Source organism: Buteo buteo, chromosome 2 (assembly GCF_964188355.1).
Source record: "Buteo buteo chromosome 2, bButBut1.hap1.1, whole genome shotgun sequence".
Classification (NCBI taxonomy): Eukaryota; Metazoa; Chordata; class Aves; order Accipitriformes; family Accipitridae; genus Buteo; species Buteo buteo.
This window is the reverse complement of record NC_134172.1, coordinates 61,448,942-61,469,198: the sequence shown is the minus strand read 5'-3', so window position 1 is coordinate 61,469,198 and position 20,257 is coordinate 61,448,942. Positions and strand designations below refer to the sequence as shown.

Below are 20,257 nucleotides of genomic sequence, written 5' to 3'. Positions count from 1 at the left end.
GGCACATGGTGCATCAGCTACATGGAGAATGGGGCGGAGGCATGAAGCATGCAGGTTTGGTAACACAGAATGGACACATGGCTCTTTTAGGAGTTAATAAAACTGGTAACATAGCATCTTGAGGCAATGGTAATTACATCAGAAGCGGAGAACTGTTATTGACGGAGGTCATGAGTGATGAGGACAAAACTGCATAAATATTAAAGTGTCCAAGGAATTTTTTTGAAAACATAGAACTTCTTAAATAAATGGGCATAAATACCGTGTCACTGCCTGGCAAAAAGAAGTACCAAATGCAGGGTAAGCTTTATCTTGATGTTGGTTGTATCAACATACTTCAATGATGAAATATGAGCTTTCCTTAAGAAGATAAAGTGTGTCCACAAAAACCAACATCAAAATAAGCTATTTAAGTTTAGACAACTGCCAGACATTTTACATGGCTTGTTTAAAGGATGCTTTACAGGTCTAATTTGGAATGTGCAGCATGACTGTTGTTGGAAAGAGGATGTGATTTTTAATCGCAAATCTGGTTATCTTTAAATAGCTGCCCGAGTTGCTAACTTTTTTCACTGGTTAGGTCATCGAGCAGCAGCCATTTCCTAGCAATACATCAATATTATACAAGAGTATTTTTGAAAGCACTTTAAAAACGTTTGATTTGGCTGCATCTCTTCTCTTGCTGTGGTTATACAGCTGCGTGGCGGATGCAGAAAGAATGGGGAGCTGGGCCTGTGAGCCGTCGTCTCCCCAGCTGTGATGCTCAGGCATTTATCACTACACCACCTTCCCTGGTTTTGGTGGTTTCTTTTCACAAGCAGTCCACCCGAGTGTGGGTTGTTCTTGTTCAACAATTTATCAATAACAAAATCTTACAACTGATGTTTCTTAAATAAATTATATTCCTAGGTGTGCCTGCATTTCCAACCAGCTGCCCCAAACCTGCTGTCATAAAATTCACTGCTTTTCAAAAATATTGTATTATTTGACTTCATCTTGCTCGGGGTTTGGTGCTTCATGTGCAGATGCTTAGCTTCTCCACGCTTCTTCACTGAAACCAGTTAGAGTAACAGAGAAAAAATCTCGGTTCCTCCTCACCGGCGTGTGCAAGATCAGGGAGAGAGGAAAAGCGGATAGCTGGCCGACTGGGACGGCGATCCCTCTTGGATGCTGGTGTCCTACTGGGAGCTCGTCAGGTCATTTTTTTCCGGGTCATTTGCAAAGTTTCCCTGACAGGGTGTTGCAAATACCTGTGGCAGGACTGGTGCGCATCAAGCAGTAGATGCCGAGACAAACTGGTATGTATCTCTGGAGTTACGATCTAAACCGGAACATCTTAAATCTACAAACATTCGCAGCCCTGCACGGAGTACGTGCGCCGCGGTGCCAGCGCAGTAACAAAAAGCCCTGATGCTGGGCTCAGCGGTCGCGCCTTCGCTCCATCCCAGGGCCGCCAGCGCGGCTCCCGACAGCGAGCCCTCATCTGCGGGGGGGAGGGAAGGAACGGCCGGGGGGGGCGGCCCGGCGACGGCGCCACGTCGCGCCGCCGTCCCCACCCCCCGCCAGCCCGGGGAGGCGGGCCGGGCCGGGGGGGCGGCGGTGCCCGCGCTGCTCCGCTCCGCTCCCGAACGGCGCAGCCCCGCCGCAGGGGTGGGGGGAACCGGCGCCGAGGCTGCTCCTCCCCCGTCCCCAGGGTGGGAGCGCTTAATCCACGTTTGCAAGTTTGCAGCGGCGGGAGGAGGAGGGGGCGGGTGGCCGGCCTCCCCTCCCTCCCCTCGCCGCCTAGTGCACCCTGCGGCTGCCCCGCTCGCAGCCCTCCATGGCGGGGCCGGCGGCCGTCCGGCGGCGGGGCCCCGGCTGCGGGGCCCTGCTGCTGCTGCCGGCGCTGCTGGTGAGCTGGGCGGCGTGCCAGGCGCCGCCGGTGCCCGCCGCCGAGCCCCCCTGGGACGGCGCCGACGTCCGCCTCGAGCGGCGCTTCGTGCCCCAGAGCTGCCCGCGGGCCGTGCGGCCCGGAGACTTCGTGCGCTACCACTACCTCGGCTCCTTCCCCGACGGCACCCGCTTCGACTCCAGGTCTGGCTTACGCCCGCCTCGGGGCTCGGCGTGCCCTGTGCGTCCTGTGCCGTCCCTCGCCCCGGGGCGCAGCCCCCTCGGGTTTGGCTCGGAGGAGGAGGGGAGGGGAGGGGAGCGGGCGGTACTGTCCCTGCGAGGGTGTTTTGGGGATGTCCGGAGGTGGTGGGGCTGGGCGGGGGCCGCGGTCGAGGTTCGGCGCAGCTCCCGCTGCTCTTCCCAGCTGTGTCCTGCTGCGGCCTGTGAACCCTTTTGGGGTGGCCGCGGGGAAGCAGGTCTGTGGTGAGCTGGGCAGTGGAGAGCAAGCCCAATTTGCAATACAAGCGAGAACGCAGGACGTATAGGCGGCCGTGGGAAGATGCCTTTGAAATGTGGAAGGGCAAAGAGCTGGGGTGTGACTGCTGGGGACTGGGGGCGAGACCTCTGCGGTGGCTGGGTCCAGTTCACAGTAGTTGGCATGCCCTGACAGATGCCCACCACGTTCTTCCAGCTGCTTCTTAAGGCACTGACTGGGAGCTTTCTGCTCCGAGAGAAGACCATAAGGATATTCGGTTAGCCTGGTAAACAGAAGTGTATATGGTATGCCAGTCTCTCTCAGTATTTAGTGATTTCCTGCCCGTTTCTTTCTGTATGTTTCCTATGTCTTCTCCAGGCTCAAACCTACTCGAACGCAAACATTTCCAAATCACTATCTTTGCCAGAAATATAAGAATTATCAGGCTCTGCTTACATAGAATTTTTTGGATAAGTTACCCTTGAATAAATGTGACCTACGTACAGTGAAGCGCCTGGCCGCTTTCCTGCTGTTATTTTGGGATCAGGAAGCCTAAATAGTGGGATCAGGAGATTGTGAAGGATGCTGATGCTGCTGACAGCCTATTTGTTTTTACTTGCTTTGTGCATTGCCACTGATCAAAGTATTACTCGGAAAGAAAAAACAAAATGTGTTTTCAGTAATCCTGGTAATCTTCCTTGTGTTTCAAGGAAAATCTACAGCCTTGGGGAAGTAACTGTCCTTCAAAGTAAGCTCAGCTTTTCCTCTGAGACTTCAGTGTGCCGGTAGTGCTGCTTTACCAGCACTTCTTCTTCCCTGGGTAAAGTGTGGAACACGGTAGCTGACAGTTCAGCGCGGGTTGGTGCAGTTTCAGTGAAAAGGCACAGCAAGGACAGTGAATTCATTGGCAATTGACGGTCTCGGAAAATAAGTCTTAGCTGCAGATGTGAGGACACACAAAGGCAGCATCCTCATGGCTCATTTTACAAATATGCGACAATTGGAAAACCAGCCCTGTGTTCAGAAATGTGTTTCTGATTTGTGCAGATACATACTGAGGCTTACTTGTACTCTGAGTTGTACCAGCAAATTTCTGCACTGAGGCAGGGCACCTGGAGGGGCTTCCCAGGTGCTGGCTCTCATTTAATTCCAAGTTGCTTGCCATTTGGCTCTGAATTATTTGGGGCAGGAAGAGGCTGTGCAGAACCGTACAGCAGTTATCTCTTTGTGTCCTCTAAATGTTGGTAAATAAATAGTAAAGATGATAGTCTAATCTAACTCAAGTATTTGTATGGCCACCTTCATTTCAGAAGGGTGCAAAGAACCAGGTTTGTTGAGCTCCTGATTTTTTTTTTCTAGATGGCAGTTCATGTTGACATAGATTTTTGTTATTCACTAACTATGGTCTTTATTCAAGATTGATGACAGTGGTCTATCATGTCAAGACAATGGAAAATTAGGAGAGTTTTATCTTCTGTACGTTAATGGAAGAAATATCTTGGAGTATTTGTTGTAAAATCTTTAGTGTTCCTTGCGTACAAGTTAAAGATATTTGGTCCGTTGTACTAAAATTAGCCTGTTAGAAAGCCCATTTTTCTACCTGTCAGAGTTGCTACTTGTTCTTTTTTTTTTTTTTTAAGTTTATGAAAGTGCTTACCAGCATCAGTTTAGTCAAACACTACCATAAAATTTGTCTAGAAAATACTCCAGGTGTTGAACTCAGGGCAGTTTTACTTTGTTTCTTCTCCAGCTGCTGAAAATGTTCTTGAGGTTTAAAATTATTTTTCTGTATTTCCCAGTAGAAGGTGGTAATACTGCTCTTCTTGTTAACAGGCTGTTGGCAAAGTCTTAGTAATCATGACTGTGTCACATGTAATGTGCCTGTTTATTCTTTTTGTTTTTTTCCCTATCAGTATTTGCATTTTTATTTCTATGGCCATAAAAGGATTTGCATTTTTAAGTCTGCATTTAATTGCTTAGTCATTTGCTGTTAATTTGGTAAATTCCACTAATAGAAACTAATTTTGCATAGTTTTAAGGAACCTGCAAAGTCAGTCCTGCAAAGCTGCACGATCTCTTCATTGTTTTGTTCCATTCTTTGCTTAGCATCAATGTTTTCTTAATTGTAGGTTTATTTTTGGCCAAAAAAAAAAAAGCTCTTCTGTTTTAAGTCCATCCCAGATGTATTGCCAAGCTTTGTCAATTGCTACAAAATACCATTTTGGGGCATTTCTTAGAACCATTTATGTTATTAGTCTTAACATCTTAATTATGGTTTTTTGTGTATAATAGAATTTGTCAGGAGCTAATTTAAATATTTTCCATCCTTGCCTGAGAGTGGGAATATTTGTGCAACCGAAAGTGAACGCTCTGTGTAGAGAGTTGTCTATTTTAAGGGAAATGTTTGCCAGAAAAAAAAATGATGGAGCAAACAGAGAGATCACTCAGTAAAATATTTGAGGGATTGGAGGCACTGGGACTGTTAGGAGGCTCGGTATGTTGTGGAAGTGATGTGTATAGTCTTTGAAAGAAAGTTTGACGTCATTTCCCTAGCATTATCTAGCTACTGGCTGTTTTCCAGAATATTTTAGCAGGCAAAGAGGCACAAGCCTTTTTTTTTTTTTTTTTTTTTTTTTAAATTATTTTTTCCAGTGCTGCCTTTTATCGGGGGGGGGGGGGGGGGAAGTTCCTTTAAATTAGAAAAGGAATTTGAGAGAATGGAAGCAGTAAAAGCTTAAGAATAAGCATGAAGCTTTTGAAATGCTTCCTGCTGCATGTTTATACGTTGATTAAAAAAATTAAATAACGGCAGTAATTCAGGCACAGGAAAGAGGCGTCATTGTGTGTATTTAAGATAGTCAAACTAATCACGTAAGCTAATGCTGGTGTTCTCCTGTGGTAATGCTGCTGCTGTCCATGCTCTCTGGAAACTAAAACATTTGAGCATCATTTCTTTTACCTTTCAAATGTTCATGTATTATCACAGTGGAAGATCATTTAGCTGGGTATCTTAATTCCTGATCTGGCAAACTCGCTTTTTAAAGCACATCTCTATTTTTTGCTATTCAAGTCTTAATGACATGAGAACTAGGAATGTGGAGGAGAAAATAAGTAACCAACTGGAGAAAATAAATAATCAACTGGCAAATCTCAGAACTATTACTCGAAAAGGCATCTTTTTCCCTTTCCTCTTCTCCCACAGAGAATCCCCAACCATGATGTCTCGCATTGTAAAGCTTGTCGATCTTGCCTTATATTTTTGTGGTGCTGCTCACCAAAATCAATATGCTGAGCTTCTACTGTAGGAACAGTCATCCTTTCATATATTGTAATAGTGTTTAATTTCTCTTTCTCGGCCATAATTTTCCAGTGCAGCTTATACTATTACTGTGTAAATTAGCTGTTTGTAGTTATGGGCTTTGGGTGCCTGCAGTATATGTCGCATATAGCTAGAATGCATTCCAGATAGACGGTCAGCAGTGAACAGGAGAGCTGGGCTGAAGTCTCAAAAACATTTAGATTTGCCGCTTCTCTTAGCAGCTGTCTTGCGATAAAGTTATGCTGACAGGGCAAGTGGGAGACAAGGTACAGTTAAGCTCTCAAAAAAATAGTGGAATGATGGGTAAATGAACCGCTAACACCTTTGCTCACTTTTCCCTCTTTAGCTATGACAGGGGATCCACGTTCAACGTGTTTGTGGGAAAAGGTCAACTTATTGCTGGGATGGACAAAGCTCTGGTTGGCATGTGCGTGAACGAGCGGCGGTTTGTGAAAATTCCCCCCAAGCTTGCCTACGGCAGTGAAGGCGTCGGTAAGTGCAGCACCGGGCCAGTGAATAGCTGGTTGTGCAAGTGATTCAGCCGAGCAGATAGAAAATGGAGTCGCAGAAGAGAAGGGTAGAAATTGCAAGTAGTGAATTTCAGAGAGATTCTCCCCTGCTCAGGGGTGTTTGTTAAGCCTATAGCCTAGCTAATTGCTCCAGGCTCCCTCTGGGTGCACCAAAGGAAGAGCTGTGCAAACGAACCTTGCTCCTAAAGTTAACTACTTATTTATACCTACTTCGCTGTTAAATAGTTATTGTGTTTTGGCCTTGCAGTGCTGCACAAGGTCTTGCCAGTGCCAAAAGCAGCTTTGCTCTGCAGACTCAGAGGCAACAAATGCTAAATCAAGAGCAGTTTGCCTGATGGACATACTTGATAACAGTTCATGTTGCCAGATTCTCCCCCTTCTTATGTAGCTGCAACAGTGACAAGGGGACAGGGGGATATAAGCACAAAAAGGAGTAAATTGTACATCGTGGATTTTATTTAGGGAATCTGTAGATTGGTTCCCTTTTTGCTGATATCCTGTAGAAGAAGGAAAATACAACTGGTTGTGTTGTTCTGGTTTTGCAGCTGGTGTGATACCCCCCAATGCTGTGCTCCATTTCGATGTGCTTCTGATCGATCTCTGGAACTTGGAGGATGAAGTGCAGATTCAGACTTACTTCAAACCTGAGAAGTGTCCTCGGACAGTTCAGGTGTCTGACTTTGTACGATACCATTACAATGGAACGTTCTTAGATGGGACTCTGTTTGATTCAAGGTACGCAGCTGGGTTGTGTGTCTTTTTGTCTTTTGATAGGTATCTGATGTCACCTTAAACCATCACTTCACTCTTCATGGGTATAACAATTAATACTAATTGCCCAGAAAGACAAGAAACAAAAGCTAGCGTCATAAAAGTGTCATTAATTTATTCAGGGGTTATGGGACAGCAGTACTGACTCAAACCAATAAAACAGTATATTATTTGTGTGTGAGCATCACCAGCCTGGCTCCTCTTTTTTAAAATTTCATTCCCTGTATCTATATTACTATTTATTGCAGTCAACTAGTAGTTTTTATAACCACTGCAGCATAGCTATTCAAGTTGGATACAAGCTTTATAAACTAAGCAGAGTTTGTGATGAAATTGAGCTACTAACATTTTCATACTGAGATTTTACATTTACAGCATGTGTACTTTGTTAAAGTTCTGTGGAAAATGATGCTTTAATAACAGCTGCTATTATGTTTGTGAGCCACTTTTCAGAGCCTCTGTTAGGTTCCTGAAATAGCTAAGCACTCTGGAAAACATCACCCAGCCAGCCCTTGGTAAAATCAAGGAGCAATATTTTTGGAGCAGCAGGTTGTGAGTTATATTGTGCATAGCATGTGGCTTTTAAAGATTAATATTGTTCTTTCCTGTGCCTGTCTGACATTTGGTTGTGGGTTTTTTTGGTTGTGTTGTTTTTGGTTTTTTTTTGTTGTTGTTCATTTTAGCCATAATCGGATGCGAACTTATGATACCTATGTGGGAATTGGATGGCTGATTCCTGGTATGGACCAGGGTCTCTTGGGAATGTGCGTAGGAGAGAAGCGCATTATCACAATACCACCTTTCCTGGCATATGGAGAAGGAGGAGATGGTAAAAGTTATTCTTTTTTTTTTTTTTTTTAATCCAGGTCAACCATATTTTAAAACAAACTTGCACTTTGTGTATTTTAAATTTATGGACAGCATTATTACCCATTTCAGGCAGATGGAACAAAGTAATGGAAAGAGAGATTCAAAATGTATTATGTACATGATTGGACTGATTAGAAAGTACAAGATTTAAATAAAAATTTAAACAGTAAATTGCTTAACAGACATATTGTTGAAACAATTGTTATCTTTTTATACTGAAATTTTATTTCATTCAGAGAATATAATCTGTGATTAATATCTAGTGGCTACAAAAACTTGAAGTCTGGTGACTGCATAATTGTTTCAATGACTGCCACAGAGAGCAAAAAACTTTTGAAAAAAAGGAAATACGTATTTTTAGTTCCAGGTTTGTTTGGGTTTTTTGTTGTTTTTTTTTTTTTTTTGCAACCGATGCTCTAGTAATAACTACAAGGTAGATTAATTGTCCTATGAGGCTGTATGCAGCCTGTGGGTCATACATAGAGGTCTTCGTGTTAAATGAGGGGGCAGTTAGGTATAGTTTGGGACTCTTCCTTAAATTCTTTCTCTGCTGCAGTGTTTAAGGATGTGTCTGTGGTGTACAAGGTTTCATACCCCTTCCATGACTTCATTACCATTAACTGTGATAGCCATCTCCATGGATAACAAAACTTTATGGAGTTATGTTTTAAAATTTTGCTAGGATCTTGAGCTCAATGGTTCTCAGTCAAAGCAACCCACACTATAATTTGTATTGATGGAAAAGTACATTTTCACTGAGATACTCAATTTACCTTTCTTCAACTTCCATCATGTGGTCTCCTGTTTTGATACTAACAGGATGGGAAGAGCGGATGTACCAGATTTGTATTCTAATGGTTATTTTATGCACTTTCCTGAAGGGTGTTGGAAATACTGGTAGACTAAACCATGCAGCTCAGATGGAGCTGGTGTATGTTGACTAGGATGGGTGTTACTGAAGATGCTGATGTTTTCAGTGAGGCAGTGCCATCGCAATAGGAACAGAAAGAAATACTTGAGTTGGAGAATTGAGTGACAAACCCACACATGAAACGAAAAATGACTGACTAGAAGCAGATTACACTAATTTATTTTGGGAGGGGAGGTGCTTGATATTCAGCAGTGGGTTACTTTTCTTCAAGAAACATGTTTAAGCTCCTTCTAGAACACCTGTGATTTCTTACGAATTTTCTACTCTAACGCTTTTGTAGGCAAGGACATCCCTGGCCAAGCTTCCCTTGTCTTTGATGTGGTTTTGCTAGATCTCCATAACCCCAAAGATGGTATTGCTATTGAGAACCAGCATGTGCCTGAATCTTGTGAGCGGAGAAGCCAGACAGGAGACTTTCTCCGATACCATTACAATGGCACACTTTTGGATGGCACATTGTTTGATTCCAGGTAACCAAACCGTTCAGCCCTACAGATCCCATTTCCAGTTTGACTCGTCTGTCTTGTCCATAATATGCCCAAATACAATTCTTTGCTTTTCCTTCCTTTTTGAAATTTTTGAGTGGAGTTGGAGTCTTCTCTTCTTAAAAATCTCATAGAAAACTTTTCAGTATGGGAGGGGAGATGAAGACCTATTTTGTATTATGACAGTATCACAGATGCCATCTAGGGGTTGTGATCCACCTGGTGAAGGTATGGGTGCTTTAGACACTTGTGCCTGAAGACTCTTTGCCCCATAGAGTTTATCTGCCAAATAGGTAATACTAGTGAAGAGAGAGAAAATAAATATGATTCCCATTTTATGTCCTGAGAATTGTGAGTCAGCGTGCTAGTGGCTAGTTTGAGGTTAATCTCAAGACAATCTTTCCATTTGTACTTGAAAACTGTTTGCATTTTGAAGGCTAATGTCTTTCAAGACTCAATTCAGCAACAGGGTTTCTGTGATAAAGGAAGAGGAATTGCTGTCACATGAAATTCAAAGCTCTCTGGGCACATGAGCTTCACCTACAGAACTATAGGATGAATAATACCCTTGTAGCTTCCTGTCACTTTCGTTTGCTCTTTAATGAGCAGTACTTTACTTTCCCACTCCAGCTTTCGGAACAGCTAGCACAAGTAGCTAAAAAGAGTTGAAAATGAGCCACTGTAAAACATGTTACGAAATAATAAACTCATGGAAAAATGTTTAGTACTACTACAGCTGCTGCAAACTGAAGATCAGTTTGCAAACAAAAGCTGCCTAGTATGCCATGTGTGCTACTTCCTGTGAGGAGGAGTCAAGGAATTGTATCCCCTGTAATTGAATTGAGGTGCGGTAAGGTTCAGAATCAGTCTTGAGTTCCCCATTCTGCTGCCCAGCTTGGTGGGAGGATAGAAAGCAGGAGACCTGCATCAGCAGCCATCACTGTATATCTTAATGTACAGCTCATGAAAACTTCTAAGTTAAGAACTTAAAGCTTATCCACAGTGCACCTGCCCAGAATCTCTCTTTTTTTGAGATGTAAATGAGCATTGTCTGTAGTAATTAAACAACTTTTGAAAATGGTTGTAGTGTTTATATTAGGGTTGTTGTCAATAAATAGTAATAAGTGCTTTGTAGACAGTAGCCTCTACATCATTCTAAGTGCTGACAGTTATTAGAGGGCTTATTCATTAGAGTGTTGTATCCTGGCTTCCTGCAGAATTTACAAGAAAGGCCAATATCTTACAAGTATCTATGAAGAAATAGAGCAGCTAACAATAGTTATTGAAAGCCTTGGAGTTCTCCAGGAGAAAATTTCTCACTAGTACAGGGAGCATGCCAAAAGCACTGCAAATGGCTGGGATTGAGAGCTCTAATAATCTTTTCCTTCATTTTTTTCCCCTGCACTATTCAGCTGCAGAACTGCCCCTAGGCAGCTCAGCCAGGGCTATCTGGACTTAGAGCAGTTGAATAAACATCTGAATTACATCAGGGTCTGCACTGGTCTTGCTCTTTCCCAGAGTTACCTTGTAAAGATGAATTAAAACCTTTCTGCCTTCCCTTCCTTGGGTTGTGCCTTCGTGTAGCGTGCTCTGTAGAAACACAGAAGATAGACACATCCTTGTAATAAACATCATTTGTTGTTGTATGCTTGTTCTATTTTGTTGTTAGGTGTTGAAGCAGATCCTTCAACCTATGTATAAGTGATTACATAGTTTGAAAGGGAGGGATAGTATTGACACTGTTTTGTTGTCATGACTCATTTTAATGCTGTGCATCCCAGGAGAACCTATTTATCCCACCTCTTCCTTATAGTAGTTGAACTACATAGCTGTGGTTGCAAAATGAGACAGTCTGAAGGATGTCTCATGAAAATGAACATAAACTATATCTAGTTGATAAGCACTTATTAAAGTAGCATCAGGGCAGGGGAAAATTTAAAGGAGAAACCTGATTTTTTTTCAGTTACTTATCAAAACATGTTTTCTGTTTAGTCTAAAATACATTAATAAGTGAGATTTTCTTTCAAAATACAGGAGAAACATATTTGCAAATAAGCTGTTCCCTAGCCAGGGTCCCAGTACTGGTTAATAACTGATGCATGCATCAGTGACTGATGAAACCTGGTGGCCTAGATTCATTGAACATGGTGATTGCATTGTGCCTCTCTGGTGCTAGTTAATGACCATGTGCTTGACCTTAACCGGTTTAAGAATTGTGTTGCAGACCTATTGCGAGATTCTGTGTTTTCTTGAATACACCTGACACTGCTAAAATGCAAATACTTTCCATAGCTATTCACGAAATCGTACATATGACACCTATGTTGGGAAAGGTTATGTGATTGCTGGAATGGATGAAGGTTTGCTAGGTGTGTGCACTGGTGAAAAAAGAAGAATAATAATCCCCCCTCATCTTGGGTATGGAGAAGAAGGAAGAGGTGAGCTTGGCTTTTCATTCAATCTGCTGTAATTAATGATGTTTCCTTTATTGTTTAGTGCCTCTGTGTGTAGTTCTGGGGGGTTTTTTTGGCATTTGAAAGGCTTTTTCATTATTCTTATTCTTTTCATTATTTTATGGGCATGCAACTGACAGGATTACACCCAGAATTTGCAGAATTACTTTAATTAGCTAAAGAGGTAGGACAATAATAATGCAGAACAATCTCACATGTAATTGGTGACCTTAAATTATTTGGATAATTAGTGTTTCAGGCAGACTGGTGCTTGGATGCCAGGAGCTCTGCAGTGTGAAATCTTCCTTTCTGTGTGTCTTAACAAGCTATTTTTGCTAAAGGAATTGATAGTGTTAAGTTTTCTTCCCCATTCCTTCCACAGCCACAGGTTTTGTGGACTCTTAAGCCACCTCTGTAAACGGTGGATGCATGTAACAGCAGAGTGTGTGTATGTATAACAGAGAATTAACATTCCTTTGGGAAAACTCAGTACCTAAAAAGATTGCTGTGAGAGGTCTAATAGGATAACCCTTCTAGCCAATCACAGTTTTATGGCTGGTGTTTCAAGAGGTAGCTCCTGGGATGTTATTTGGAAAATGTGACTTGGAAGAAAAGCCTCTCCTCTGGGAATGCAAATTCTATGCTGTTGATCTGGGTATTAGATTCCTCTACCAGCAAACCCAATTCCTGGGTCTGGATGTGTCTGTCAGTCCTGGTAATGCAATTGCACATTATCCTGGGAAGTGTGGGAAGAAGTTGCTTGCTTTCAGGACATTTTAAGGAAATGTAACCTTTTAGACATAATGGCGTTCCTTGAAGCATGAGAAGTCCTACAAGAATCTTGATGATCAATAATGAATTGGTACATGAAGCACAAATCAGTTATTTAGGGTGGTCCCAGGCAATACATGATTATTGCTTCATTTCTGCATAATTTTCAAATTCAGAATAATGGAAATTTTTTTCCTTCACTGTTGAAGTGGGTGTGTTTAGTGCTTTTCCACTGATTCTCTTTCCTAAATGGGATGCAGCTTGCATCTGTTGCATACAGAGGAGGTGTAATCTTTTAATTCTGAGTGAGAAGAGTAAAATGACTTAGTAGCAGACACAGTGGGAATACATATTCCTACAGGGTGCAGTACCTGGTCATCATAAGCCTGTTTGGATACCATTCCTTTCTCTACTTGCCTAATTTGCTTCCTATTTAGGAAAGATTCCAGGATCTGCAGTGCTTGTCTTTGACATCCACGTGGTTGACTTCCACAATCCCTCAGATTCGGTCGGCATTACTGTTAACTACAAACCTTCCAACTGCACCGTACTGAGTAAGAAGGGAGATTACTTGAAGTATCACTACAATGCTTCGCTCCAGGATGGTACTTTGCTGGACTCGACGTAAGTCTATCACCTAGTAAAGAAAATATCTCTAGCAGCTGTCAAAGCAGAATGAATCACCTGCAAAGTGGGCTGGCAGGGAATAAAGAATTTTTAAGTACAAAATTGAGTATTTATGTAAAATGTATTCTTATGTCTGCCTGCCTAAGATACATAGGAGAAGGAAAAGAAAAAGAAAATCTGTCATAGCATAATGAGAGACCTGGGAACAAAGAGGATGTAGGAATGTGCTGGAGAAGAACATAAACACTACAGGTGGAGTGACAAAACAGGTTGTCTGCATGGCAGTCTGTTTAAGTGGGCTAATTCAGGTGTCTGGGCCAGTCATACTAGAACGACACAGGGCTCGGCATGAATGAATTGTGCAGGTTTATTCAGTTTCTTGGGTAGGATTTGTGCTCTGTGCTGATTCGGTGCTCCTGAGAGAGGTCTGGTAGGGCTACTTTGTGTAGTCTTGTTAAAGGTGTCTTGAGTGTGGTTTATAGTAAATGGTCACCTGTCATATCTGTACCGCACATGGGTGCTAGTTTTCCTGTATTGTAGTGTTGCGGTAAGTGTCAGCATGGAGAGACTATCAGAGGGCTTGATCATGACTGTGATGATAATGTTCCTTTTCCTCCTTCCTGTTGACAGTAGGTTTATGAGGGAAGCCAGAGATCGCTCCCGTCTGTCTCGTATAGAACTAAAGTGAGCCCATTGCATTGTTTGCTGCAGCTACAAGAATGCTTCTGCTAGCTTTTTTTCTGCCTTCATCGTTTGGATAGTGCAAGTCATCTAAATAATATTTTATATTATTCTATAATATAATTTTATAATTAAGGCAAGTTAGGAAAAACTATTTTTAAACAGGTTATAACTAACATAGGAAACCACTCGTAGTTTTCATGGTGTACACTATAGCTTGCAGACCTGAAAAGCTGGCTTACATTGAAGCACGTGATGTGATGCTGTAGGCAAGTATGAATGCAAGTAATGTGTTCAGATTCAAGACACCTTTTATATGGCAGGAATGCTCAATTCCCATTTTGTAGCAGGAACCAAGGGATGTCAAGACTGTCTTAAAGCAGTTTGTAGAGAATCAAAGATCATGAATCTTGTGCTCCTAGTTTTAAGGCTGACCTCCTAGCCACTGAACTGTTTTCTTTCCAAATAATACTCTGTTATACAAGCACATCGTGCAGTGGTACAGCCAAGCCAAATAACCAAAGAAAGGAGACCAACAGAAGAAAGGGTCCTGCTGCTATGACACATGCCAAGTAAAAAGTCTTAACACTGCATGTTCTGCTTTTAGAATCGCAATACGTGTTTAACTTCTGGCATTTTAACTCCTGTTAATTTCTGATTTTAGAAATGAGCTACCAGCAGCAAGGTATAATTCAAAATACAATATGGTTAAATAGCAGCAGTAGTAGTATACTTCCAAGCTGTCTTGGTTAAGTGACTACTACATTACAGCGACTGATTTCATTAAAGGGATGGCTGATCCATGTGAATGCACCCAGATCCTTAGAGGTTGGTAGTTCTGGGACAAATGTACATCTGGAATTTTTATATCTGCTAAAATGTCCAACTTCATTAGTTAAAAATGTGTGAAAGGCAAAAGTCCTTATTTCAAGATAAAATACTTTGGGGGCTTAATTGGCAGGATTAATTATTTTAATGGGATTTCATTCAAGAAGCTCATAATTTTAGTAGCAGAAGATTTGTCAACAGTGAGATGCTTCTGTTTGGTGTTGGCTGTAACTCGCTACCTTGAGAACAACTTCAGGTAACTGCTTGGTAGAACAGAGCATTGGACACCAAGTTAATTTTTTGGCAATGACAGGACACTAATTAGAAACTGCTGTTTCTGGGGTAGTTTTGAACAACATAAATTCTCTACTGTATGTTGAAATTTTTAATTTTTCTTCCCTTCCTCTCCAGACACAGCCTTGGCAAGACCTACAACATAGTTCTGGGATCCGGACAGGTGGTTGTGGGGATGGACATGGGCCTTCAAGACATGTGTGTTGGGGAACGACGAACAGTTGTTATTCCACCTCATCTTGGTTATGGAGAAGATGGAGTTGGTAAGCGAGTGAAACCTATTGCACATCCACTTAGCATCTCTTGAGTAACTGAAACGCAAGTGGGCATGTTTTGTTACTTGCTATGCATTAGGTGACATAAGGTGAGTGTCTCTTAGCTACTTGAATGGGAATTTTTTAGAGGTTTTTCATTTCATTATTTTAGACAAACTCCCCATTCCCCAATGAAATGAACATCCTGTGTTGTGTTTTAAGTCATAGTGTTACTGCGGCCAATAGAAAGACCATCCCAGTAGAGAAGGGAACACATGCCCTCAGTAATGTTGCTTTGTCAAAATGGAAAGCTCCAGGCACTCTGGTGTTGCAGAGGGATGTAAACAGTGTTCTTCATTATAGGGAATTGGGTACTCATGCTTGGACATGCGACGTGGTGTTCAGGAAACAAAACTGAAGGGGACTGTTCAGCACTAATATGTTAGAAAATTCAAAGAAAACTCAAAATTGAGAAACTACATAAGCTGAATGTAAGATTGAAATAGTGTATTGGTGCCGTTGAAACCCCAACACCAATACATTTAAGGCAGTTTGCTCTGTTTTAGAGCATTGAGGCTTACCAATTTTTAATGACGGTGACAACAATAATAAAAAGAACAATATAGAAGTGACAAGAACTTTCATATCCCAGTATGTGTGGTTGTTACTGGTCTTCTGAGTTAAAAGTCTCGAGGGAAAGGAGTCTTATCAGGAGATCACCGTGATCAACAAACTCTGGTACGTATGGAAACAGTTGCATAAGTTGCTATGTTCTTTGAATAGCTCCAGAACAGTTTGTATTTTATAAAGGCTGTCTGTCAGGCATCACATGTCAAGCTTAATGGAGGATTAATTTGTGATAAGAGATAAAAAAGCATTTTCACTTGTACCTGTCTTCTATGAAAAATTATGAGTATTATATATATGCAACATTTTATACTGTAAAATTGCATAGTTATATATAATAAATTGAAAATTTCCTCATAACATAAAAAGTCTGCTGTGTTAAATACCTGTCATAGGTATTTGCCATCATTCAAATTACATTCGATACACACGGTCTGAAACATTGCATGGTTGTTAGTGTTTTGGTGTGTACCCAGATGTCTGAAGAGATTGCTCGTTTGCTACTGGAGAGAAGTTAGAGGTGACCTCAGTTTTCTTATTCAAGGATAAATGAAACTCTTTCCATGGTTTCATTGATGTAACACCCCAAGCTGTTGCAACACTGTTGAGTCTGTCAGGAGCACCTTGATACACAGTGTATTGGTGAGATAAAGGAAAATTGATTCATTCCCACAGTTTTATAAGTAAAAAAATGGATGCAGTTTTATTATGAAAGCTTCCTTTACGTTTTGTTCACCTCTGCTGAAGTGAACAGTAAGATTTGGTAGGCTTGGGATCGCGGGGCTTGGGGAACACAGTAGAGAAGCACCTGTTGGAGCAGGAAGAGAAATTTAATTATGGATTAAAAGGAAAGATACCCTTCAATGTAAGTGAGGATAAATGCCCCTCTTTGCTGTTTGTCATGACAGAAGGAGAGGTGCCTGGTAGTGCTGTATTAGTTTTCGACATTGAACTGCTGGAGCTGGTGTCTGGCTTGCCTGAAGGGTACATGTTTGTATGGAATGGGGAAGTCTCTCCCAATCTTTTTGAAGAAATAGACCAGAATCATGATGGAGAGGTTCTTCTGGAGGAGGTAAGCTGAAACAATGAAAACACTTGCAGTGGTTTTCTCCTACCACCATCAATGCAGACGTTGAAGAATGAGGTCTTTCCTCCTCCTCCTCCTCTTCTCCTCTTCTTCTTCTGACATGGTGTTTGTTGTCAAGTTAAGAAGAACGTAGTGTGTCAGTTAAAACATGGTTATCTAGCTTTAGAGATAGAACCAAAAAGAAAAAAGAAATATAAGAATGGCCATACTACTTAAGATCATTTACTATTGTGGTCTCTTTGGTCAACAACAGATACTTAGGGCACAAGTTTAAGAGGCAGAGTTAGTATTCAATGATCCTTTGTTGTATCAGCCTTCTCAGTGTCTGTTAATTAGAAGTTTATGGTGAATTCTTGAGCCAAAGCTGAGCCTTCAGCAGTGCATCCAGGAACCGTCTAATCACTTCTGGAGTCTGGCAGTGGCTGCAGCTGCTCCTTCCACAGGTGAATTGTGTGCTGTGTGAACAAGTCCTTCCCCTTACTTGCTTTTAAAATCTGCAGTGTGAGAATGTCATTGAGTGCCCTAATTGAAAGCTGCTTGCCTTTGCCACATCATCTCTGATAATATAAACCTCTGTGAGGTTTTCCTCTGTGTTTTCTCTTAACTGAGGAGTTCTATTTTTTTATTCTCCTCTTAAGTCTTCTTTGTCACCTTTCTCTGTCGTTTTGTTTTGTGTCCTTCCTCACCGGAGTAGTGCCGCCTGCAGCGCTCAAGGGGTAGGCTGTGTCCCTGTGGAACAGCATGGGATGCCTTTGAGCATTTTAACAAGCTAATGGGATGAAATAAAAACCTTGTTTTCCCTTTTCCTAGCACTTTTTTCCACCTCTTTATTTTCCTTCCTTCTCCATCTTCTTTCTTGTGTTTACCTTGACTTTTGCCCTTGCAGAGAAGGTAAGAGCTTTTACCAGTCTAGAGAATGAGTGAGGTAGGAAGTGACTGTTGTTATCCACATCCTCCTGGTCACCTAGCAAGGAGGGGAAGGAGAAGCCAAGGAGATATGAGAGGATACTTGGTCTAAAAGGTGTAAATGAATGTCAGCAGTAGCTCTCATTGCTGAAGCTTATTTAACAAGTAGTGCCAGAGATAACACTAATTGGAAAAGCTGTGTTTGATTGTAGACTTTGTTTTTGGCAAGCTAGCAGTATGACTTCTGTCAGATGTCTAATCACCTTGAATAATTTCATCATACGTATCAGGAAAAGGATTTTTAGGGAAAACTAACCTTGTAACATTCCCCACCATGGAGTCAAGCAGAAGGCATAATGCCTGAAGTTCCTTTAACAAATGTCATGATATCCTGATACTTTAAGTCTCATTTCTGTGTTTTGTTCTTTTTTTGTTTGTGTTGTTTCTTGTAAGATGCAGGCAGATGTCTGTTTTACAGTGTGAGCTTCTTGTATCAGCATGTGAAATTAAACCCCCTCGGTCCCTATAGATCTGTTTCTATGTTACTGTCTGTTCAACTCATCTTGTCCCTAAATTATGAAAAAGAACTTTTCTGTTATGAGTCCAGGACCCACTGGAATAAGTGAGGAAATCCCTGCTAAGCTCCACAAATAGTGATTTAGCCTCATGTGTCAGTCCTAATTAGTCCAATTTAGGTTTTCAGCTTTATAGGATAGTAAGAGTGTACTTTTACATACACTTAATAAGTAGTAGAATGCTGAATAGTCAACAACAAATAAATGCTACTTTTGTAAATATTCTTCAGTTTTAAATGTCTGTTTCATTGTGAGCTGTTTTCTCCTCCTTTCCTTCCACTTAGTTTTCAGAGTACATTCAAGCTCAAGTCGATTCTGGCAAAGGAAAACTAGCTCCTGGTTTTGATTTTGAAAAGATTGTTAAAAATATGTTCACCAATCAAGACCGGGATGGAAATGGTAAAGTTACTGCTGAAGAATTCAAGTTGAAAGACCAGGAGGCCAAAGAGGAACACGATGAACTGTAAAGATAAGAAGAGAGTCCTGAGCTGACCTGCTGACAGGGGTTTCAGCAAGCATGTTTCTGAAAAGTTAGGACTCGGATAGATAGCCTGTGTCTGCCTGTGCCTATGTGGTGGTAGACTGTTAAAATAGGAAGAGATTTTCAGTTGGAATTGTTAGGTATATTTGAAAAAAGTGTGAAGTGCCTCAAGATAGAACATATAAATGGATAAAGAGTGTACTGCCATACATGGTATTGTGAACCACGTGGTCTGTTTTTATGCTAAAGATTAGAAGTTCTCATTGAACAATATACAGTCACTTGGATGGATGGATGGTAGGGAGAAAACTTACTGAGTGCTTTTAAGAGTTTTAAAAAACCTTCTGTATCCGAAATACTCGTGCAGGAGAACAAACCAGAAAATATTCCTCATGAAAATAACCTGTAAAAATTATCAGCGCTTGAGCCCAGCTCCTTTCAGAAGGCACGAGCACTCTTTCCAGTAATGGAACAAACTCATGCAAGTATTTGCCAGCAGGAACTCTGATTTGCAAATTGCAGGACATGCAGATGATAGCAATGCCATTGCAGAATTTCCATAAGCTGTGAATTAAATTAAACAGGCCTAGAATTGTAACGCTGTATGTGTTGGGGTTTTTCCTTATGAAATAAAAGTTTGCTACCATCTGTATTGTATTTAATTAATAACCTTGACTCTTGCTGGCCTGTTGAAACAGTGTTCCAATCAGTGATTCCCAAACCTTTCTAGTTGCAATCTTATTTATAGTTCCGTTAGACTTTAAACATTAGCATTATAGGGTCCAAATACTGTAATAAGTACTGGATACAGTTGATTTTGTGTTGGACTTCAGTCTCCTGTTTTGGGAATCGTTAGACTAAGGAGTAAGTACTTAAAGCATATGCAGCAGAGCAGTCTGGCATGGCCAATAAACAAAAAGACAGTGATAGAATCAAGAAACAGACCCATCTGTTTGTGTCTGCAAACATCCCTCAATACAAAATCAGGCCTGGGAGTGCGGTTTAGATTATGTGAACTCTTCAGACAATCAGCCATTAGATCTATAAATGTAGCAAGCTGTTTAATAGAAAATACACTAAACAGACATGTTTTTCTGGAAGGCTATATGATCCGCCCTCAGTATATTACATATAAAGAGCACAAATACGTATAGTGTGACACTATCAAAGACAAGTAGAAAGGGAGTTTTGTTTCCATTATCTGCTTTGTGTCTAGTTTCTTGCTTTTCCTGATCTATACATGTGGATTCTAGGCTCCCCAAGATGCTCTTTTTAAAAACTGGTATTTCAATTGGATGAAAACCTTCTGTATTGGTTTTTAATAGAGTTGTTATAGAAAGTGCAGTGAAATACTTTTTTCTAGTTTGATACCATTAAATATTGAATAACTGATCTTTTTGTTAAATAAAACGTTGATCAACTA

At 41.3% G+C, this 20,257-nt stretch overlaps 1 protein-coding gene across 2 annotated transcripts; it reads left to right on the top strand.

Moving 5' to 3' along the window:
• Positions 1–1,593: 1,593 nt before the first annotated feature.
• Positions 1,594–20,257, top strand: FKBP9 (FKBP prolyl isomerase 9). 2 transcript variants are annotated; one of them, XM_075057145.1, is made up of 10 exons: positions 1,606–2,073; positions 6,010–6,155; positions 6,739–6,928; positions 7,648–7,793; positions 9,046–9,235; positions 11,543–11,688; positions 12,912–13,098; positions 15,022–15,167; positions 16,694–16,857; positions 18,638–20,257. In XM_075057145.1, the coding sequence occupies exons 1-10, from the start codon at positions 1,820–1,822 to the stop codon at positions 18,818–18,820; spliced, it is 1,752 nt and encodes a 583-aa protein (XP_074913246.1). In that variant the 5' UTR covers positions 1,606–1,819; the 3' UTR covers positions 18,821–20,257. The 2 variants fall into 2 exon arrangements, with proteins under 2 accessions (XP_074913251.1, XP_074913246.1); XM_075057150.1 differs by lacking the exon at positions 16,694–16,857 and having other exon boundaries at positions 1,594–2,073.